Raw genomic sequence first — 18,524 nt, 5'->3', positions numbered from 1 at the left:
GGTCCAGTCATTGTACTGACCTCTCTAACGTCAATTTTTTTTTACTTCAAACCCCAAAGACGCTTATTGTTAGAATTTTTATAACTAACAGATTGCGGAATAAACATTTCAAAAAGAAAATTCCCACAAATAAAAAATAATGATTGATAATAAAATAGTTTTATCATGAATCAAACTAGAACATCTTTTTTGCTGTTTACACGCACTACTGATCATCAATGTATCTTGGTGTATTAAAAAAAATTTGATGTTATATAATCTAACAAAAACACGTCCAAACACTTTGAACCTTGAATTTTAAAACCAGTTCAGGCCAAAAAAATGTGAGCAGTGAATAATAAAGCCTTAGGACTGACTGCCTTTAGACGAGGGCATTTAGCACACAATAAATAAATTTTTAAATACAGCACCTAGACACCTTTTTTGCATTATGTTCAGGGTGACGTCAGAAAAAAAGTCTACTATTCAAAAATGGGTGGAAATGCATAATTGCACTGTAAAGTGCATAAATGCATCCAAAATTGCATAAATATAAAAATAAAGTCAAAATCGGTATACTAAGGAACAACATTTATTATTTGGGTGGTTTTTGTGGTCACTGAATACGATTACACAATCAGAACAGACCCCCGGATCACCTGGTGCCCAAGGTCAGTGCAAGAGACGTCATCTTCTGGAGTTTCGATGGTTTTTGGCATTAAATCGATGCAAACGGATTACTCACAGGTTTTAGGGACCACTAAGTACTAATATGCCATCAGAATTGACCTTCGGAGTACCTGGTGCTCAGGGTTGCTACTAAGGCACGTCATCTTCTGGAGTTTCGAGGTATTTCGACTCTACATTGATGCAACTGGACTATTCGGGGGGTTTTTGAGGTTGTTAAACACGAATATGCCATCAGAACAGACCTCTGGATTACCTGGTGCCCAAGGTCACTGCAAGGGACGTCATCTTCTGCACTTTCGAGGGCTTTCGGTATTAAATTACTCGGGGGTGTTTGAGGTAGCCAAAAACGAATATGCCATCAGAATAGACCACCGGATTACCTGGTGCCCAAGGTCACTGCAAGGGACGTCACCATCTGGAGTTTAGAGTGCTTTCGGTATTAAATTGATGCAAACGGATTACTTACGGGTTTCTGGGGTTCCTAAACACGAATATTCCATCAGAATGTTGAATTCATTCCGGAGTACTTGGTGCCCTGGATCGCTACTAAGGCACTTAATCTTCTGAATGTAAACGGATTACTCACGGGTTTTTTAGGGTCGGTAAACACGAATCTGATATCAGAACTGAACTCCGGATTACCTGGTGCCCAGGGTCGCTACTAGGGCACGTCATCTTCTGGGTTTCGAGGGTTTTCGGCATTTAATTGATGCAAATATATTACTGGAGGGTTTTTGGGGTCTCTAGATACGAATATGCCATCAGAAGTGACCTCCGGAGTACCTGGTGCCCAGGGTCGCTACTAAGGCACGTCATCTTCTAGGGTTTCGAGGCTTTTCGGCATTTAATAGATGCAAATGGATTACTGGAGGGTTTGGGGTCGCCTCAATTTAATGCCGAGATTTCTCGAAACTCCAGATGACGTCCCTTGTAGTCACCCTGGGCACCAGGTGCTCGGTGGTCTGTTCTAATGGCATATTCGTGTTTAGCGATTTCAAAAACCCCCCGAGTAATCCATTTGCATCCATTTTATGCTAAAAACACTCGAAACTCCAGAAGATAAAGTGCCCTAGTAGCGATCCTGGTCACCAGATACTTCGGAGTTAAATTCTGATATCATATTCGTGTTTAGCAACTCCAAAAACACGTAAGTAATCCGTTTGCATCAATTTAATACCGAAGGCCCTCGTAACTCCAGAAGATGACGTCCCTTGCAGTAACCTTGGGCACCAGGTGATCGAGAGGTCTGTTCTGATGGCATATTCGTGTTTAGCTACCTCAAAAACCCACCCAGTAGTCCAGTTACATCAATATAGTGCCGAAATCGCTCGAAACTCCAGAAGATGACGTGCCTTAGTAGCTACCCTGGGCACCAGGTACTCTGTAGGCCAATTCTGAAATGGTATTCGTGTTAACGACCCCTAAAACTCGTGAGTAATCCGTTTGCATCGATTTAATGCCGAAAACCATAGAAACTCCAGAAGATGACGTCTCTTGCACTGACCTTGGGCACCATGTGATCCGTGGATCAGTTCTGATATCGTAATCGTATTCAGTGACCCCAAAAACTCCACAAATAATCAATTTTGTTTCTTAGTATACTGATTTTGACTTTATTTTTATATTTATGCAATTTACAGGGCAATTATGCATTTCCACCCATTTTTGAATAGTAGACTTTTTTCCTGACGTCATCTTGAACATAATGCAAAAAACTGCAAGTCTCTAGGTGCTGTATTTAAAAATTTATTTATTTGGGTGTTTTTAGTGCTAAATGCCCTGGTCTACTTAGTGTGATTGATAGTTTCATTTTCATCACTGTCTCGACAATACTTTTTCAATCTTGGTCTGTTCAAGAATTCTTTCCAATTCTGATATATTTCCCGCTTTGCTTTTACAATGATTCCCATGTATTTTATCTTCTTTCATCTTTTCTACATGTCCCATACACCATAGGCGTCCAATTTTATGAATGTTATGATAGCCAGGCACTGAGTATGTTTTGTGTAATTCGCAAATATATCTTGCTAATTACTTTAATCAGCAATTTTCATGATCTGCACGTCACAAAGTTTTTCGCTGTATTCTTTCCATCCCGTTAGTTTATCCTCTGCCCCTTAATAATAATTATATTAATGTCCTCTTAATACTGTTTTTTGTCTCTTCCCGTATCTGCCTGTCATATGTAAAATGTATTTTTTGTAATTTAGGCATTCTATTGGAGTATTTTATTATTATAGAGACCTATTTTTATAATAATTTCCCATTTATCTGTTGAATTACTACATTTTTTATGACAATGTTCTCTCTTTACCTGGCACGTACTCCAACAATCCTTCAAAATTTTACAAAAAAATGAACACTTGTTATAATATCCTCAATTCTCGTAAGTCTTCGTTAATCAATACATAATTAAATAAAAGTATAATTCGAGCAATAGTTGTTATTATGTATTCTGTAGTAATGACGGATTTCACAATATTAAAACCGGTGTCGTGCAGAATTACTGCAATGAATCATAAAAATTACCAATAGAGTAGGCAAAGCAACCGTAACGTCAACAAGAATGAAGGTGTTTTTAGATTTGTTGCGTGTTCGCTAGTCTTGATACGTCATTATTAATTAATTAAACAAGCAATATGTACAGGGTTTTATTTTTTTTTGTGTTCGGCCGGTCTTGTTTAATATACTTTTGTTCAATTGAAACCCATCTTTGGTCAAATTAGCCTTGAAACCAACTATAATCACAAGATGTTCCTGCGTAAGAGTGATATCATGTCCATTTTCAAGAAAAAATCTAATAGTTTTTGATAATGTTGGAAAGAATCGGTTTTTTTTGTAACTTCAAAGGGCTGTAACTTTTTTATAAATATGCTCATTTGTACAAGATAAGTTAGGTTCAATCGAGCCATTTTTGGTCCCAGAATATTTGTTTTAACTTGACTTTGACTTTCCTTTTTGTTACATCCTGTATAATGCCTAAGTTTGTATCAAAATCTTGAAAAATTGTAGAAAAGTCGTTATAACTGCTTACTGTCTAAAAATTTAGTTACAATTTATTTAATTTGTGCCATACATAGAATCAATTTAAGGTTAAGGTCAACTTATATGGCGCTTAACAATCAATTAATAAAACGTATTTTCAAGGATAAAAAAGACAACATTTTGTATTACATATATTATGTTTTGTTAGTATCTATTGTCCTTATCTAATATATGTTTATAAAAGGTTAGATAACGCGAATTATGTTGCCTATTTTTCTCCAAAGCTTGTGAATCATACAAAATACGAAAATCGATTAGGTTCTTGTTTTTTACTTTTTGGGGCTTTGTGAATCATTTCGAAATTCTCAACAGAAAGAGAGAGGGGAGGAATAGATTTCGTCTGACGTCAGTGACGTCACTATGTTGTCTCGTCGGTGTTGACGATTCACTGGATAAATACTCATACTGGATTCCCGACCATTATTATTTTGGAATTTATAGGTTGCAGAATTTGGTATGGAAACTTTCAGGAATGCACAACTATTATATAATTTTATCATTGTTTTATCGATTTACATGTTACAGCAAAAACATTATTTATCCTACATTACCAACGATTAATATTAATCACATTACAACAAAAATACGTATTAAATTAAATTTTATCAAATAATTAAAACTGATATATACCAGTGGACGAATATGTTTACTAAATATGTCAATAATGAGTAATACGAACTGATGAGTTGAATCATTATCTGCTAACAACAACTCGAGTTTCGCTGGTTAGTCCAGGCTGGATTCTTCCTCCCGTTCGGTAAATTATTCCGATTCGGTTTTTTTTTTGCATAAACTTACTCAAAAAGAGGTCCTTATAAAAAATCCACTTTTGGTCAGGTTAGCCTTGAAACCAACTGTAATCATAAGATGTTCCTGCCTAAGAATGCCACATATCTATTTTCAAGAAAAAATCTCCAATAGTTTTTGATAGATATATTGGAAAGGACCAATTTTCATTTTGTAACTTCAAAGGGCTGTAACTTTTTTTATGTGCACATTTGTACTAGGTAAGTTAGGTTCAATCGAACTATTTTTGGTCCCAGAATATGTGATTTAATTTATGATCTGCTTTTTTGTTACACCCTGTATAATGCCTGAGTTCGTCTCAAAAATCTTGGAAAATTGTAAAAAAATCGTTATAACCGTTTACTGTGTAAAAATTTAGTTAAAATTTGTTTAATTTGTACCAGCATACATAGAATCAATTTAAGGTTAAGGTCAACTTATATGGCGCTTGACAATCAATTAATAAAACGTATTTTCAAGGATAAAAAAGACAACATTTTAATATGTTAATGTTTTGTTAGTATTGTCCTTATCTATGTTTACATATATAAAAGGTTAGATAACGCGAATTATGTTGCCTATTTTCCTCCAAAGCTTTTGAATCATACAAAATACGAAAATCGATTAGGTTCTTGTTTTTTACTTTTTGGGGCTTCTTGAATCATTTCGAAATTCTCAACAGAAAGAGTGGGGGGGAGGAATAGATTTCGTCTGACGTCAGTGACGTCACTATGTTGTCTCGTCGGTGTTGACGATCCACTGGAATACTGGATACTCATACTGGATTCCCGACCATTATATTTTGAAATTTATATGTTGCAGAATTTAGTATGGAAACTTTGAGGAATGCACAACTATTATATAATTTTATCAGTGTTTTATCGATTTACATGTTCATACAGCAAAAACATTATTTATCCTACATTACCAACGATTAATATTAATCACATTACAACAAAAATACGTATTAAATTCTTCTTCTTCTTTGAGTGCCTCTCCTATCGGAGATTGGATATCATTAGGGCGATTCTAATTTTATTTACTGCTGTTTTGAACAATTCGTTAGTGGTACAGCCAAACCACTCTCTCAAATTTCTCATCCAGGACATTCTTCTACGGCCTGGATTTCTTCGTCCTTGGATTTTTCCTTGCATTATATTTTGTAGGAATGTGTACTTTTGTCCCCTCATCAGGTGGCCTAAGTATTCAAGTTTTCTCTTTTTTATATTCAGTAGAACTTCTGGCTCGTTATTTATTCTGCGTATTACTTCTTCATTTGTAATTTTATCCACCCAACTTATTCTTAGTATACGGCGGTAGCACCACATCTCAAAGCTTTCAAGATTTTTAATATTCCTCTGTTTAAGAGTCCATGACTCAACACCGTAGAGCAAAGTACTGAATACATAGCATTTTAACATTCTAGTTCGTAGATGAATACTAATATCACGATTACAAAATAATTTTTTCATTTTTATAAAAGTAGACCTGGCAATTTCAATACGTCTTTTTATCTCGTGATTTTGGTCACCTGTTTCATTGATAAGGTTTCCCAAGTATTTGTATTCGTTTACTTTTTCAAGTTGGGTACCGTTTATTGTGATACTAGTGTCATTTATTGGATTCTTACTGAAGGTCATATATTTGGTTTTTTTGACGTTCATCCTTATGCCGTAGTTATTACATATCTCATTCATACTTTCAACTAGATGTTGTAGATCTTGCGCTGTTCTTGCCATTATCACAGTATCGTCAGCATATCGGATGTTATTGATAACTTCTCCATTGACTATTATCCCTTCGTTTGCATATGAGAGAGCTTCTTGGCATATTTGTTCGCTGTAGATATTAAACAAGAGCGGTGACAATATACAACCCTGTCGTACCCCTCTACGTATTTCTATTTCGTCCGATGTTTGGTCTTCTATTTTTATATTAGCTTGCTGATTCCAGTACAGATTTAATATTATTTGTATGTCTCTGGTGTCAATGTTCTTACTCTCCAGGATTTCTTTGAGTTTACTGTGGCGAACTTTGTCAAAGGCCTTTTCAAAGTCTATAAAGCAGGCGTGTACCTCTTGGTTAACATCTAGGCATCTCTGTGTTAGAACGTTCAAGGCAAAGAGAGCATCCCTTGTACCTAATCCTTTTCTGAATCCCATCTGTGTATCGTTAATATCGATGTCTAGTTTTTGATAGATTCGGTTGTGGATGACTCTAAGAAATATTTTAAGCAGGTGACTCATCAAGGAGATTGTTCGATGGTCTGAACATTGCATTGCCTTAGTTTTCTTCGGTATGGTGACAAACGTAGACAGCAACCATTCTTGCGGTATTATACCAGTACTGTATATTGTATTGAATATATTCAATATTATGGTTACGGATTTATCATTCAAAAGCTTCAGCAGTTCTGTAGGGATTTCATCAGGTCCGTTTGCTTTTCCATTTTTAGCGTTTCTTATTGCGTATTCTACTTCTTCTTTCAATATGTCTGGCCCAGTTGCATTGATTATCTGAGTTAAGTTGTTTCTATCGTCTTCAAATAATTCATTCAGGTATTCTGTCCATCTTTTTATTTTATTCTCTAGATCTACAATAAGATTTCCATCTTTGTCTTTAAGTTTACCTATTTGGCATTTCTTTATGCTTCCTGTTATCTCTTTTACTTTTTTGTGCATATTGAACGCATCGTACTTTTTCTCATAAGTTTCCATTTCTTCACACTGTTCTTTAATCCACGCCTCTTTGGCTTCTTTTATTCTCTTTTTTATGTGTTTGTTTATTTCTTTGTATTTGTCTAAGTAATTCTTCATCTTTCTTCTTTGTTCCATCAAGTCTAGTATGTCCTGTGTCATCCACCCCTTGTTCTTTGTTGTCGTTTTTGTCAGATGTTTCTTTCCTGCTGTTTGTATAGCTGTATTTATGTACTTTAATTTTTGGTTAACGTTATCTGTATCGTTAATTTGTTGTTGCACTGAACTGAGGTTTCCATTTATTTCTTCTCCTGTTTCTTGTCGTATATTTTTGTTTCTAAGTTTATCTAAATCTAGTGTCTTTCTGTGTGGTCTGCTAATCTTTTTTGGTCTCGTCTCTATCACAGTAACTACCGGGTTATGATCTGAGCCTATATCAGCTCCTGGGTACGTCTTAGTACATTTAACAGCATTACGATACCTCCTTGCTATCAGAATGTAGTCTATTTGATTTCTCACTATTTTTTCTTTGGTATGTTGTGGAGATGTCCATGTATATAATCGCCGAGGAGGTAATTTGAAAAGGGTGTTTGTTATTGCGAAGTCTTCGCTCTGGCAAAATTGAATCAATCGATCTCCTCTGTCGTTTCTGTTTCCAAGTCCATAGTTGCCTACATGTTCTCCTACCTTACCTTGACCGACCTTGGCATTAAGATCGCCCATTATTATGTTAATATGTGTTGCTTTTTTATTGCTTTCAGCATTTCTTCTAAGTCGTTGTAGAATTGTTCTATTTCATCGTCATCTTTATCTGCTGTTGGTGCATAGACTTGAATAAGATTTATTAAGTTATGTCTTTCTTTAATTTGTATTAATATTAAGCGTTCTGAGTAAGGAGTACAGGTAATCAAAGAATTTTTCCATTTCTTTGAAATGATGATTCCAACTACGTACCGATGGGTGTTGTCGATTCCGGAGTAATAAAATACGCCATCATTTCGTGTTGAACATTTCCCAGTTCCTGGCCATTGTGTATCGCTGATTCCTAAAACATCGATGTTTAGTCTATTCATTTCTTGTTCAACATTATCCAGTTTTCCTGCAGAGAACAAACTTCTCACATTCCACGTTGCAACTGTTAAAGTTGTTGGTTTCTGCATTTTTGTACAAGGATTTTGCAGGTTTACGACCGAGTGAGCCTTGTAGTCTTGTGCTTTTCTCTCTCTGCCGGATCTTGGTATCCGATTCCCATGATCAGTAGAGTTTCCACTATTTTTGGTGTACACTGTAATGACTTAACTAGGGGTACTCTATGAGTCTTTAATGCAGTGGTTCCCCGTTGCCTTCTGCATCCTTCCACCGTTGACCATCCTTGGTTCATCCGCCTTCGAGACCGATTTCTCGATCTCAGGACAAAAGAGTGCCCTTCCACATACTAGCTCATCCGCCCGAAGCCGTTGGCCAGTAAGTGGTGGGATTGCTTATACCGGCAATCATTCGGTAGATTTCACCATATCTGGTTACCCTCACTTAGTTTAGCCTGCAGACCAATGCAATTGCCCGGGATGTGGCACGAGGAGCCATAAATGAGAGTTGGATGTCTTATGGGGACCAGTTATCAAGAACCATCTCCCGTCCATGACGCTCGATGTGGCCGTTCTGATAGAAAGGTACTACCCCTATAATACATCCCATACATCCCATTCCCGTATCACATCCCGTATTAAATTAAATTTTATCAAATAATTAAAACTATGATATACCAGTGGACGAATATGTTTACTAAATATGTCAATAATGAGTAATACGAACTGATGAGTTGAATCATTATCTGCAAACAACAACTCAAGAGTTTCGCTAGTTAGCCAGGCTGGATTCTTCCTCCCGTTAGGTAAATTATTCCGATTCGGTTTTTTTTTGCATAAACTTACTCAAAAAGAGGTCCTTATAAAAAATCCACAGGGTGCCAGGAGGTACCGTGGTCGAAAAATTGCACAATTTTTTTTAAACAAATTCAAAAAACCAATTTTTTCACTTCGGACAATTTTTGTTAGATTCTTTGGATCATTCTGAGCAAAAAAGGTATGTTGTGATTTTTCTCTAAAATTGATTTTTGTCGAGTTATATGCAATTTAAAATTTGAAAAGCGCGAAAATGGTCATTTTTAAAACTTAATAACTCCGTTAAAAATTATTATTGTGAGTCAGAGAGTGGCCAAATCAAAGTTTAAAGCCCCTCCTATAAGATCCTAAAGAAATTTTTGCCATTATTTTATTACTAAGCTGTTATCTTTAATTACATATTAACAATGAGCGAACAATGATGAGTGCGAAAGAGATGCACTATTCCGGTCTTCCAAAGGTGCAAAACAATTTTCCGACCTCGATATCTCCTGGCACCCTGTGGATTTATTATAAGAACCTCTTTTTGAGTAAGTTTGTGAAAAAAACGAATAGGAATAATTTGCCTAACGGGGGCGAGCATACAGCCAGGACTAAGTTTTGTTGCCACCCTAGCACTATATATTTAGATTTGTGTAGTAACAAGAAGCTGTTTATTGATAAAGAGTAAACACTTTTAGCCAGCCGAATATGTAATATCTACCGACATACAAAACAAATACCTCATATCAATAAAGTAAAAAGTAAATTATGATAAGCAATGAAAAATACATAAACATATCGCTTAGCGGGTTGACACGATCAAGTGTACTTGGATTCCAACTCGGACCAAGTGCACTTATTCAAGTGTACTTAGACCAAGTTGGTTGCCAGGGTTAAATGACTTGGATGTCAAATAACCATTGTAAAGGTGTTTATACGTAGTTCGCATGGCATTAATTTTTTAATACATCGTTTTCAGTGAGACCAGGAATATTCATATACATATATGTACATTTTTATTCGTTGTAGGGCCGCACTTCTAGCATCCTTATTTTTATATTCCTGTATCCGGACATTCCATAATGCTTCCTCAGCTTTGTACAGTTCCATGAAAATAATGTTCTCCCTTTCAGACCATTTCCTTTTTGTATTTACATCTCGTTTTCGATTTTCCAACAACGACGCCATTTTAATTTTACACTTTGACACTACTTGGCTCTAAGAAAGTTGGTCAGCGTCCTACTTAGGTAACTTGGATAGAACCTGTTGATAGGATAATTTTATAATGTTAGGATAATTTTATAATTATGGGGTGATTTTCACGATTTTTGTTACCAAAAAAAGGGGAACAATTTTATTTTGAACCTCTTATGCCATTTTTTTTTACTTTTTCATTAGCTATATTTTTGCTAAGAATATTTTTTCCGATAAAGTACTTACTCTTTGAGTTGTTGAAAAATGTACATATTCACTCGCAAATAACTCGAAAAGTATTGACTTAGTGAAAAAACTCTATAGAACAAAAGTTGCTTAGAATTAGTCAGTTTATCTACTTTTGGACTTTTTTGAATGTAAGTTTTTCACCCCAGAGAAGGGGTGGTACTCACTACTCACTCTCAAGGCAAAAGCACACATTGCTACAATGTCTCCTTTTTTCTTTGACATCTTAGCTATGTGTATGCCAAATTTCATGTCAATCTAAGCGGTTCTTTAAAATTCGGAGGTTTTGCAATATTTTACCGTTAGTGAATGGACTAGTAATGAGCCAGTCAAGCTCGGAGTGATTATCTTTGGCCAGAATTGATTAGGACTGTAAACGTTTATAAACAATATACTATTTAACACTCACATATTATAATATTAACACAAAAAAGGTCAGCGCCAGATGTTGGGTGTCTCCCTGAGAGACCGAATCCCAAACGAAGATATACCAAAAACAACAGACGCTGTCGAAAAAATCGCTTCGCGAAAGTGGAACTGGACAGGACACGTCGCCAGATTGTCAGACAACCGATGAACAAAACGTATTGTCGAGGGGAGGTCACGAAAAGAAGCACTACGGACGGAACAGAAGACGCCCACCAACCAGGTGGGCCTATGATCTGAAGCATGTTATCGGTAACTGGATGCAAGTCGCACAAAACAGAGACAGACGGAAAGAACTGAGGGAGACCTATGTCCAGCAGTGGACGCGTACGGGTTTATGATGATCAAAATTTAACGATTATAAACAATATAATAAGGTAGTCTGCACTGGCAGATACGTGTTATATATTGTTATATATGATATATTGTTACTTGGCCTTTCTCTTTAACTCTACGCTCTGTTAATACGGTGTTTATTCCAATGTCTCCAGTCCCAGCACCCATCTTGGTTTATTTAAAAGTATGTATACATAGTATACCGATTATGTCTGCTATCTGTTGTATGTATGTTATGTCCATTAGGATGTAGGCTTTTTCAATCGTATCCGGTCAATAATTTTGACTCATTTAATAAGTTGTAGCTACTAAAACTAGATAGATTTTTTTTCGGGCCCCCTTTAACGAACTCCCCTGTGTTAAGAGCCAATATATGGTAGAGGTACATCTGCAGGGTACCAGGTTTCTCTCCTTATGATAATCTGACGCGCTCAAGTAACTGCAAAAATCCCCGCTTGGGCTCCCCTACCATAATAGTGTTCTGGTTTGTAAATAGACAAAACTGCGACTTTGTATTTCAGAAATATCTTGCTTCGTTGGAACAATCGTTTCCTCTGTAACACCGTGTTAGACCACAAAATACCTATAATGGCTTAACACCACATATGGGGTTTTGCCGCTTTCACTTTCTAGATCCATTTTACGGGGAGGATAAGTCTCCATGATCATTGTATTTGTTCACTAATATGTCTCCATTTCTTCCGGTCTATTGTCTTCTCTTTCCATTTTGTAATTCCTGCCCTGCTTAGGTCCTCCTCTACTTCAGTTAACCATTTCGATTTGGGTCGACCGTCGACCACTTCTCCTTTTTCCTCCTGGTTGCCCTAATAGTATAACTTTTGATACTGTTTGTCTCCATATATGACTCAGCCATTTGATTCTTTGTACTTTGTACCTTTAGTGTTTTTACTATATCTTCTCCATTTAATTCTTCTAAAATTTCTTTATTCGTTCTCCTTCTACTCTTGTTCTTCGACTCTCACTGGACCCAGTATTGTTCTTATTGTCTTTTGTTCATTTATCCCTAATTTCTCTTCTTTTTTTGTCATAGTCATCTTTTGTGCTGCATTCATTGTTATGGGTCGTCTTATTATTGTTTTATAAATATTCATTTTTGTCTGTTTGGTCAATATTTTACTCTTTAGTAGTTTTCTATTTGTTTGGTATAGCCGATTTGTCGCAGTTATTCATCTTCGATCTCCGTTTTTCTTTCTCCTTTGTTGTTTATCATAACGCCCAGGTATTTAAGTTTTTGTACTTTTTCGATTTTTTTATTTCCTATTCTTATCTCTCTGTTTTGTTCTGCTTTTGTAAGTCTCATTAGTTTTGTTTTCTTTTCATTAATTTTTAGTCCCATCTTCTTCCCCTCTTCTTTCATTAATAATTTTTTCATGATATTAGACCACATAGCTATTGAATAAATTAATATAGATTGTATACGTGTTTTACATTGAATTTAAGACTCGGTGAAAAGTAGACGTGGGAAAAGTATATTTCATTATTTTAGAATGAGAGCAACTTTTTATGGAAAAATCTATTTCCAATAGTTATATCCAAAAAATGGGTAATGTTAATTATTCATATAGGTATTATATTTTATGTTAATGATTGTTAATACTGCTTTTTTGTTACAGCCTTAAGTACTGCCCAATCAACAGACCCTTACGACAAATTAGCTGATCATTGGTTCAATAAATGTAACAACGAAACAAAAGGGACTGTAGCCTTCGACAAACTATATTCGAATAGCGTCGAGTTCAAGAGGTACTTGAAATACACCTTCAAGTTTATCCCAGGAGAGAAGAAAGTATTTTGTGATAAAGAACGTGACATCCTAAAAAAGAGGATGCAGGAACTAACGTCCAACATGAGACCTTGTTTGCCCCAAAAGGAAAAGTTTTTTGAACAATTTATATATGACAGCTTCAAGGAAGTCTTGCACTTTTTGTGTCATAATAACGGAGAACACATTGATGGTAAGTAAACACATTTTATGGTGGGTTAAACCAGTCAATTATTACCGGTTAAAACGTGAATAAAAAAGTTCAGTCACTTTTTATGAATTTTTCGAGAAATAAATTGTAAACACCCCAATTTTGCACACCTTAATGTTAATGCTATTTGTTAAGATCCATTCATTAAGTAGTGCAACAACAGAAGGAATGTGGCATGTGTGGAAGGCTTGAGAAAATGTGGCATGTATGTGGAAGCTGGGAAAAATTTAATTTCAGAGCAATTTCAGAAAGTATTAATGTGAGTATATGGTCTGTCCACAGTATTATACACAAACTGGGCCACAGGAAAGGTTGTGCACAATGGGTTCTTCGCTTTTTGTCAGAGGATCAAAAAAGCTTGAGAATGGATCTTTGCAACATCTCACGGAATTGAGCAAAACGGTTGATTTGAAAAATTATTCTCTTTGGACAATAATAGCAGGTCATTATTTTGTACCATAAATCAAACAGGATGCCGAGGAAATTACGATGAGAGAATTTTAAATATTCACAACTCATCTGCTCAGCGTGTTTCAACAAGAAAGATTCCTTAATACTCCTACAAAACACGAAAATGCAGCAGCTGCATAATACTCTGGTTAATTCGGAGAGTGTAGGAAGAGTCTATACCGGTTTCGGAGGTCTTTTCCCCCTCATCAGTAGTCCCATATCCTCTTCTCTCCGATTTCTCTAGGTATCACACTTTGGGCATTTCCGAATTGCAAAGAAAGAAATGTCACGGATGAACTAGAGCCATCTACCGAAAAACAAAGTAAGTTATCAATCGAAGTAGCACAGAAAACGACAGTAAATATCGTTCCCATACCACCAGATTGACAACAGGTGGAATACTTTCTTTGGTTACACCTCCTGAGATTTTCAAAATTTATAAATCAAACAGGATGCTGAGGAAATTAAGATAAGAGAATTTTAAATAATTCACAACTCATCTGCTTAACGTGGTAAAAGTTCCAACAAGAAAGATTCCTTAATAAATCTCAGGAGGTGTAACCAAAGAAAGTATTCCACCTGTTGTCAATCTGGTGGTATGGGAACGATATTTATTGTCGTTTTCTGTGCTACTTCGATTGATAACTTACTTTGTTTTTCGGTAGATGGCTCTAGTTCATCCGTGACATTTCTTTTTTTTGCAATTCGGAAATGCCCAAAGTGTGATACCTGGAGAAATCGGAGAGAAGAGGACATGGGACTACTGATGAGGGGGGAAAGACCTCCGGAACCGGTATAGACTCTTCCTGCACTCTCCGATTTAACCAGAGTATTATGCAGCTGCTGCATTTTCGTGTTGCAAAGAAATTGAAATTTTTTATACATTTTTAATTCATTTACTCTGTATTTTAGGTTTTATACCATGCAGAACATTGTATAAAAGATAACTTTCTTTCTTAAAATTAATAAAAAAAGAGTTGAATCATAATTGAATTTTTTTTTATTAGAAGGATGTAATCGCATATTCGAATATAGTTCTTAATTACAAACAACTTTTCATTATAACAATTTTTAATATTGTGAAAAATAAAGCTTCTTTACTCTTAAGCGAAATTGACATTTTTCGACATACCTGGTATAATATTCATAAAATTTGATATTTGACGGTTGAATCTTAGGTTTTAAACCATGCAGAGCTTTTTATGAAGAATAACTTTTTTCGTAAAATTAATAATAAAAAAGTTTTCCATATGGTTCCAACTTACAGGGACATACTGTATATATTTCACATTTAGCCGAGATTTACGAAAGTCAGATATGTAGATTGTAAATATATTTTGATAACGAAATTAACAAGTAATTAACGCTAATTATCTTATCTTTTCTATATTTGGTTGTATAACTGTCTTATTAAAACGAATCATGTCTTCGTTTGAATTTGCTAACCGAGATCATCACAGTTTTCTTCAATTCTTTCCATACCTTCTCTTCTTCTAGTTATATGTCCAAAATATCTCAGAATGTTTTGGTTGATAGTTGTGGTGAGTCTAGTTCTTCTATATTCTATAGTTTTGAATTATTTGTGCGATGTGCTGTCCATGGTATGCGCAACGTTCTACGGTGGGCGTGGGCACACATTTCAAATGCCATTTATACGCTTTGAATCGGCTTTTTTGATGGTCCATGTTTCTGAAGCGTAAGTGGCGATAGGAAATATCAATGCTGGAACAAGTCGTAATTTTGTGATTTTTGTAATTTCGGTATTTTTCCATTTTTGTGTGAGTTTGACTGTTGTCGATTTAACATACGTTATAGAAAATTCTACTAAGTAAAATATTCTTTGTTAATAATCCTACTCCTAGTTACAACTACTTCTTGTGGTGTTTATATGCGCATTCTCACTTAAGTAGCGGTAAAACGTATCTATTTAATATTCTGATATATTATGCAATCCTACTTACGGTTTGGAAATTTCTGGTTTTGATAGTCGTGTCTAATCTCAAAGATGCCGAATTCCTCATAATTGATATTATTACAAGCTAAAGAATCATTCAAAGATTTGCATGGTTATGAATGTTTGTGTTTTATAAAAACATTTATATTTATTCAAGGTCGACAACTAGAAGTGATCCTTATTATTGTGGAAAACAATCAAGTATTTTAGTTAACCAGCACAACATCAAACACAGTATAATATACACTCTGGACCAAAATTAACCGGCCACCTTAAAAATGGGTTATTTTTGATGTCTTATATCTCCTAAACCTGTTGTCCGATTTAATTGATTTTTTTAATATGTTATAGCCTTATTCCTTGACAATATCGTTATAATAATATTGTTGCTAAACACGTAAATTTTCATTGTATACCGGGTGTACGAATCAAACTGTGTTTTTTTCTTAAAGTTTGCATCACCCTGTGGAATATTCTAGCATTTATAGAATACTGAAATTAAAACCTAACTATAGCCTCATGCTTTCTCAACATTTTGTTGTTTGATTGATTCGCGTATGTTGGATAATAAAAAAGTTAGGTGCTTTAACAACTAGACATGTTGTTTATCAATACAGGGTGTTTTTAAAAAATTTTGGCAAATCTAAGGGGTAATTCTACATGAAAAAATAATGACAGTTTGCTTTATAAACTTATGTCCACAAATGCTTCGTTTCCGAGATAGGGGGTGTTGAAATTTTTCTGACAAACTGATGATTTATTTATTACTTTAAAACCGGTTGAGACATGCACATGAAATTTAGTGAGTTTTAATACGTGGTTATTGCACATTTTTTGGCATACAATTAAGCATTTCATATTCACCATTGGCGCGCATACGGGTAATATGATGGCTCATATTACCCGTATGCGCGCCAATGGTGAATATTAAATTCTTAATTGTATGTAAAAAATATGCAACAACTACGTCATAAAACGAACCAAATTGCATTTGCATATCTCAACCGGTTTTAGAGCAATAAATAAATCGTAAGTTTGTCAGAAAAATTTCAACGCCCCCTATTTTGGAAACTAAGCATTTGCGGACCTAAATTTATAAAGCAAACTGTCATTATTTTTTCATGCAGAATTACCCCTTTAACTTTGCCAAAGTTTTTTTAAAACACCCTGTATTGATAAACAACATGTCTAATTGTTAAAGCACCTAACTTTTTTATTATCCAACATAAGCGAATCAATCAAACAACAAAATGTTGAGAAAGCATGAGGCTGTAGTTAGGTTTAGTTAATATTCCACAGGGTGATGCAAACTTTAAGAAAAAAACACAGTTTGATTCGTACACCCGGTATACAATTAAAATTTACCTGTTTAGCAACAATATTACTATAACGATATTGTCAAAGAATAAGGCTATAACATATTAAAAAAATCACTTAAATCGGACAACAGGTTTAGGAGATATAGGACATCAAAAATAACCCATTTTTAAGGTGGCCGGTTAATTTTGGTCCAGAGTGTATGTTTGGAAATTAAAATGTATAAAAGATGATGAATGTATAAGTTTAGGAAGCAAAAAACAAAATATGCAAACGATTTAACATGAAACGGTTAGAAAAAAATGCAGAATCTATTATGTTTTCAGTTATCGATTCTACTATTTTATTGTATGTATGCGGCAAAATAAACAGTACTGAAATGAGTATTTAAATGTTTAGGATTATTATTTATATGTTACAGTTCAATTTGATTATCCAGTTGGAGTTGACTATTCCTAGTTCGAGTCAATTCAAACGGCTGGTTTTAATAAAAGTTGATTTTAAATGTATAAAATGAAGATTTTGAATCAACATTTCGTAGTAAAAGTAGACTCCAACTTAGAAAAAGTATACTCTTCCCAATGCCATTTAGAGTTGATTCGATTGAGTAGATGCCGTAGGAGTTATTCTTTCCCAATCATTAAGTCAACAGTTACTAGTCAAAGTACACTCTAACGGGGATGAGTACCAGTGGACATGCGTCTAACTAAAGTCTAAATAGTTAAGCCCAACTCACGCTCTCTTTGTGAGCGTGATAAGCATAGGTGTAACTGCGATGATCCTAGGGGGGGTTACATCTACTTGAAGGTCTCTGGGGGGTATGGAATAGTAATGGTGTGTTAAGCGTATAGAGCTCAAAGTACATCCAAAAGGGGGGGGGTTATAACCCCCAAAACCACCCCCTGGTTACGCCTATGGTGATAAGTAGTTAAAACGGTCCAAACAAAAGATTCGCACTCATCAAAAAAGCACGTGAGATTCTACATTTACTGAATCGATCCAGGAAGAGTCAACTCAAACTAGTAAAGAGCTCATTCTCTTTTTCCCGCGATCTACTTTCACTAATAAGGGTTACAAAGAGTCTACTTCAACTAATAAAAGTTGAATTAAATTTTTCAAATCAACTCTTACTGCTCGTTTTAGTTTGAGTTGACTCAAACTAGGTATAAGTCAACTCTAACTGAGAATCAACTTGAACTGTAACATAATATATATATTTAGTATACATAGCCTTGCAAACATTATTCACGACGACGTTCCTGATAAAACAAATGTTTAAAAAATCTTTAATTCCAGTCCGCAATTCCGGAACGTCAGACGGTGGATCGGTCTGCCTCCTTCGGCGTTAGGGGTCGACAAGACAAGGATTCTTGTCTTGATATTAACTTCTTGTCTTGTCTTGAGAAAAATCAAGAAATTTTAAAAAATCTTGTCTTGACGTTTTCTTGGCATCTTATATCTTGGCTTGACCCAAGAAATTTCGAGATCTTAAAATTTCTTGATTACCCGGTCCGGTGATACCCCGGCT

General features: G+C 35.2%; 1 protein-coding gene across 1 annotated transcript in view; it reads left to right on the top strand.

Moving 5' to 3' along the window:
* Nucleotides 1–18,524, top strand: part of LOC114327500 (uncharacterized) — a 181,779-nt gene that overhangs the window by 94,759 nt on the left and 68,496 nt on the right. Inside the window, exon 2 of the mRNA XM_028276142.2 lies at nt 12,916–13,257. Within this exon, the coding sequence (XP_028131943.1) occupies nt 12,916–13,257 (342 nt within the window). The remainder of the gene's footprint in view (nt 1–12,915; nt 13,258–18,524) is intronic.

This window comes from Diabrotica virgifera, chromosome 2, assembly GCF_917563875.1.
Source record: "Diabrotica virgifera virgifera chromosome 2, PGI_DIABVI_V3a".
In the NCBI taxonomy this organism is placed as follows: Eukaryota; Metazoa; Arthropoda; class Insecta; order Coleoptera; family Chrysomelidae; genus Diabrotica; species Diabrotica virgifera.
The sequence above is the reverse complement of the archived record's forward strand: the minus strand, read 5'-3'. Positions and strand labels throughout refer to the sequence as shown.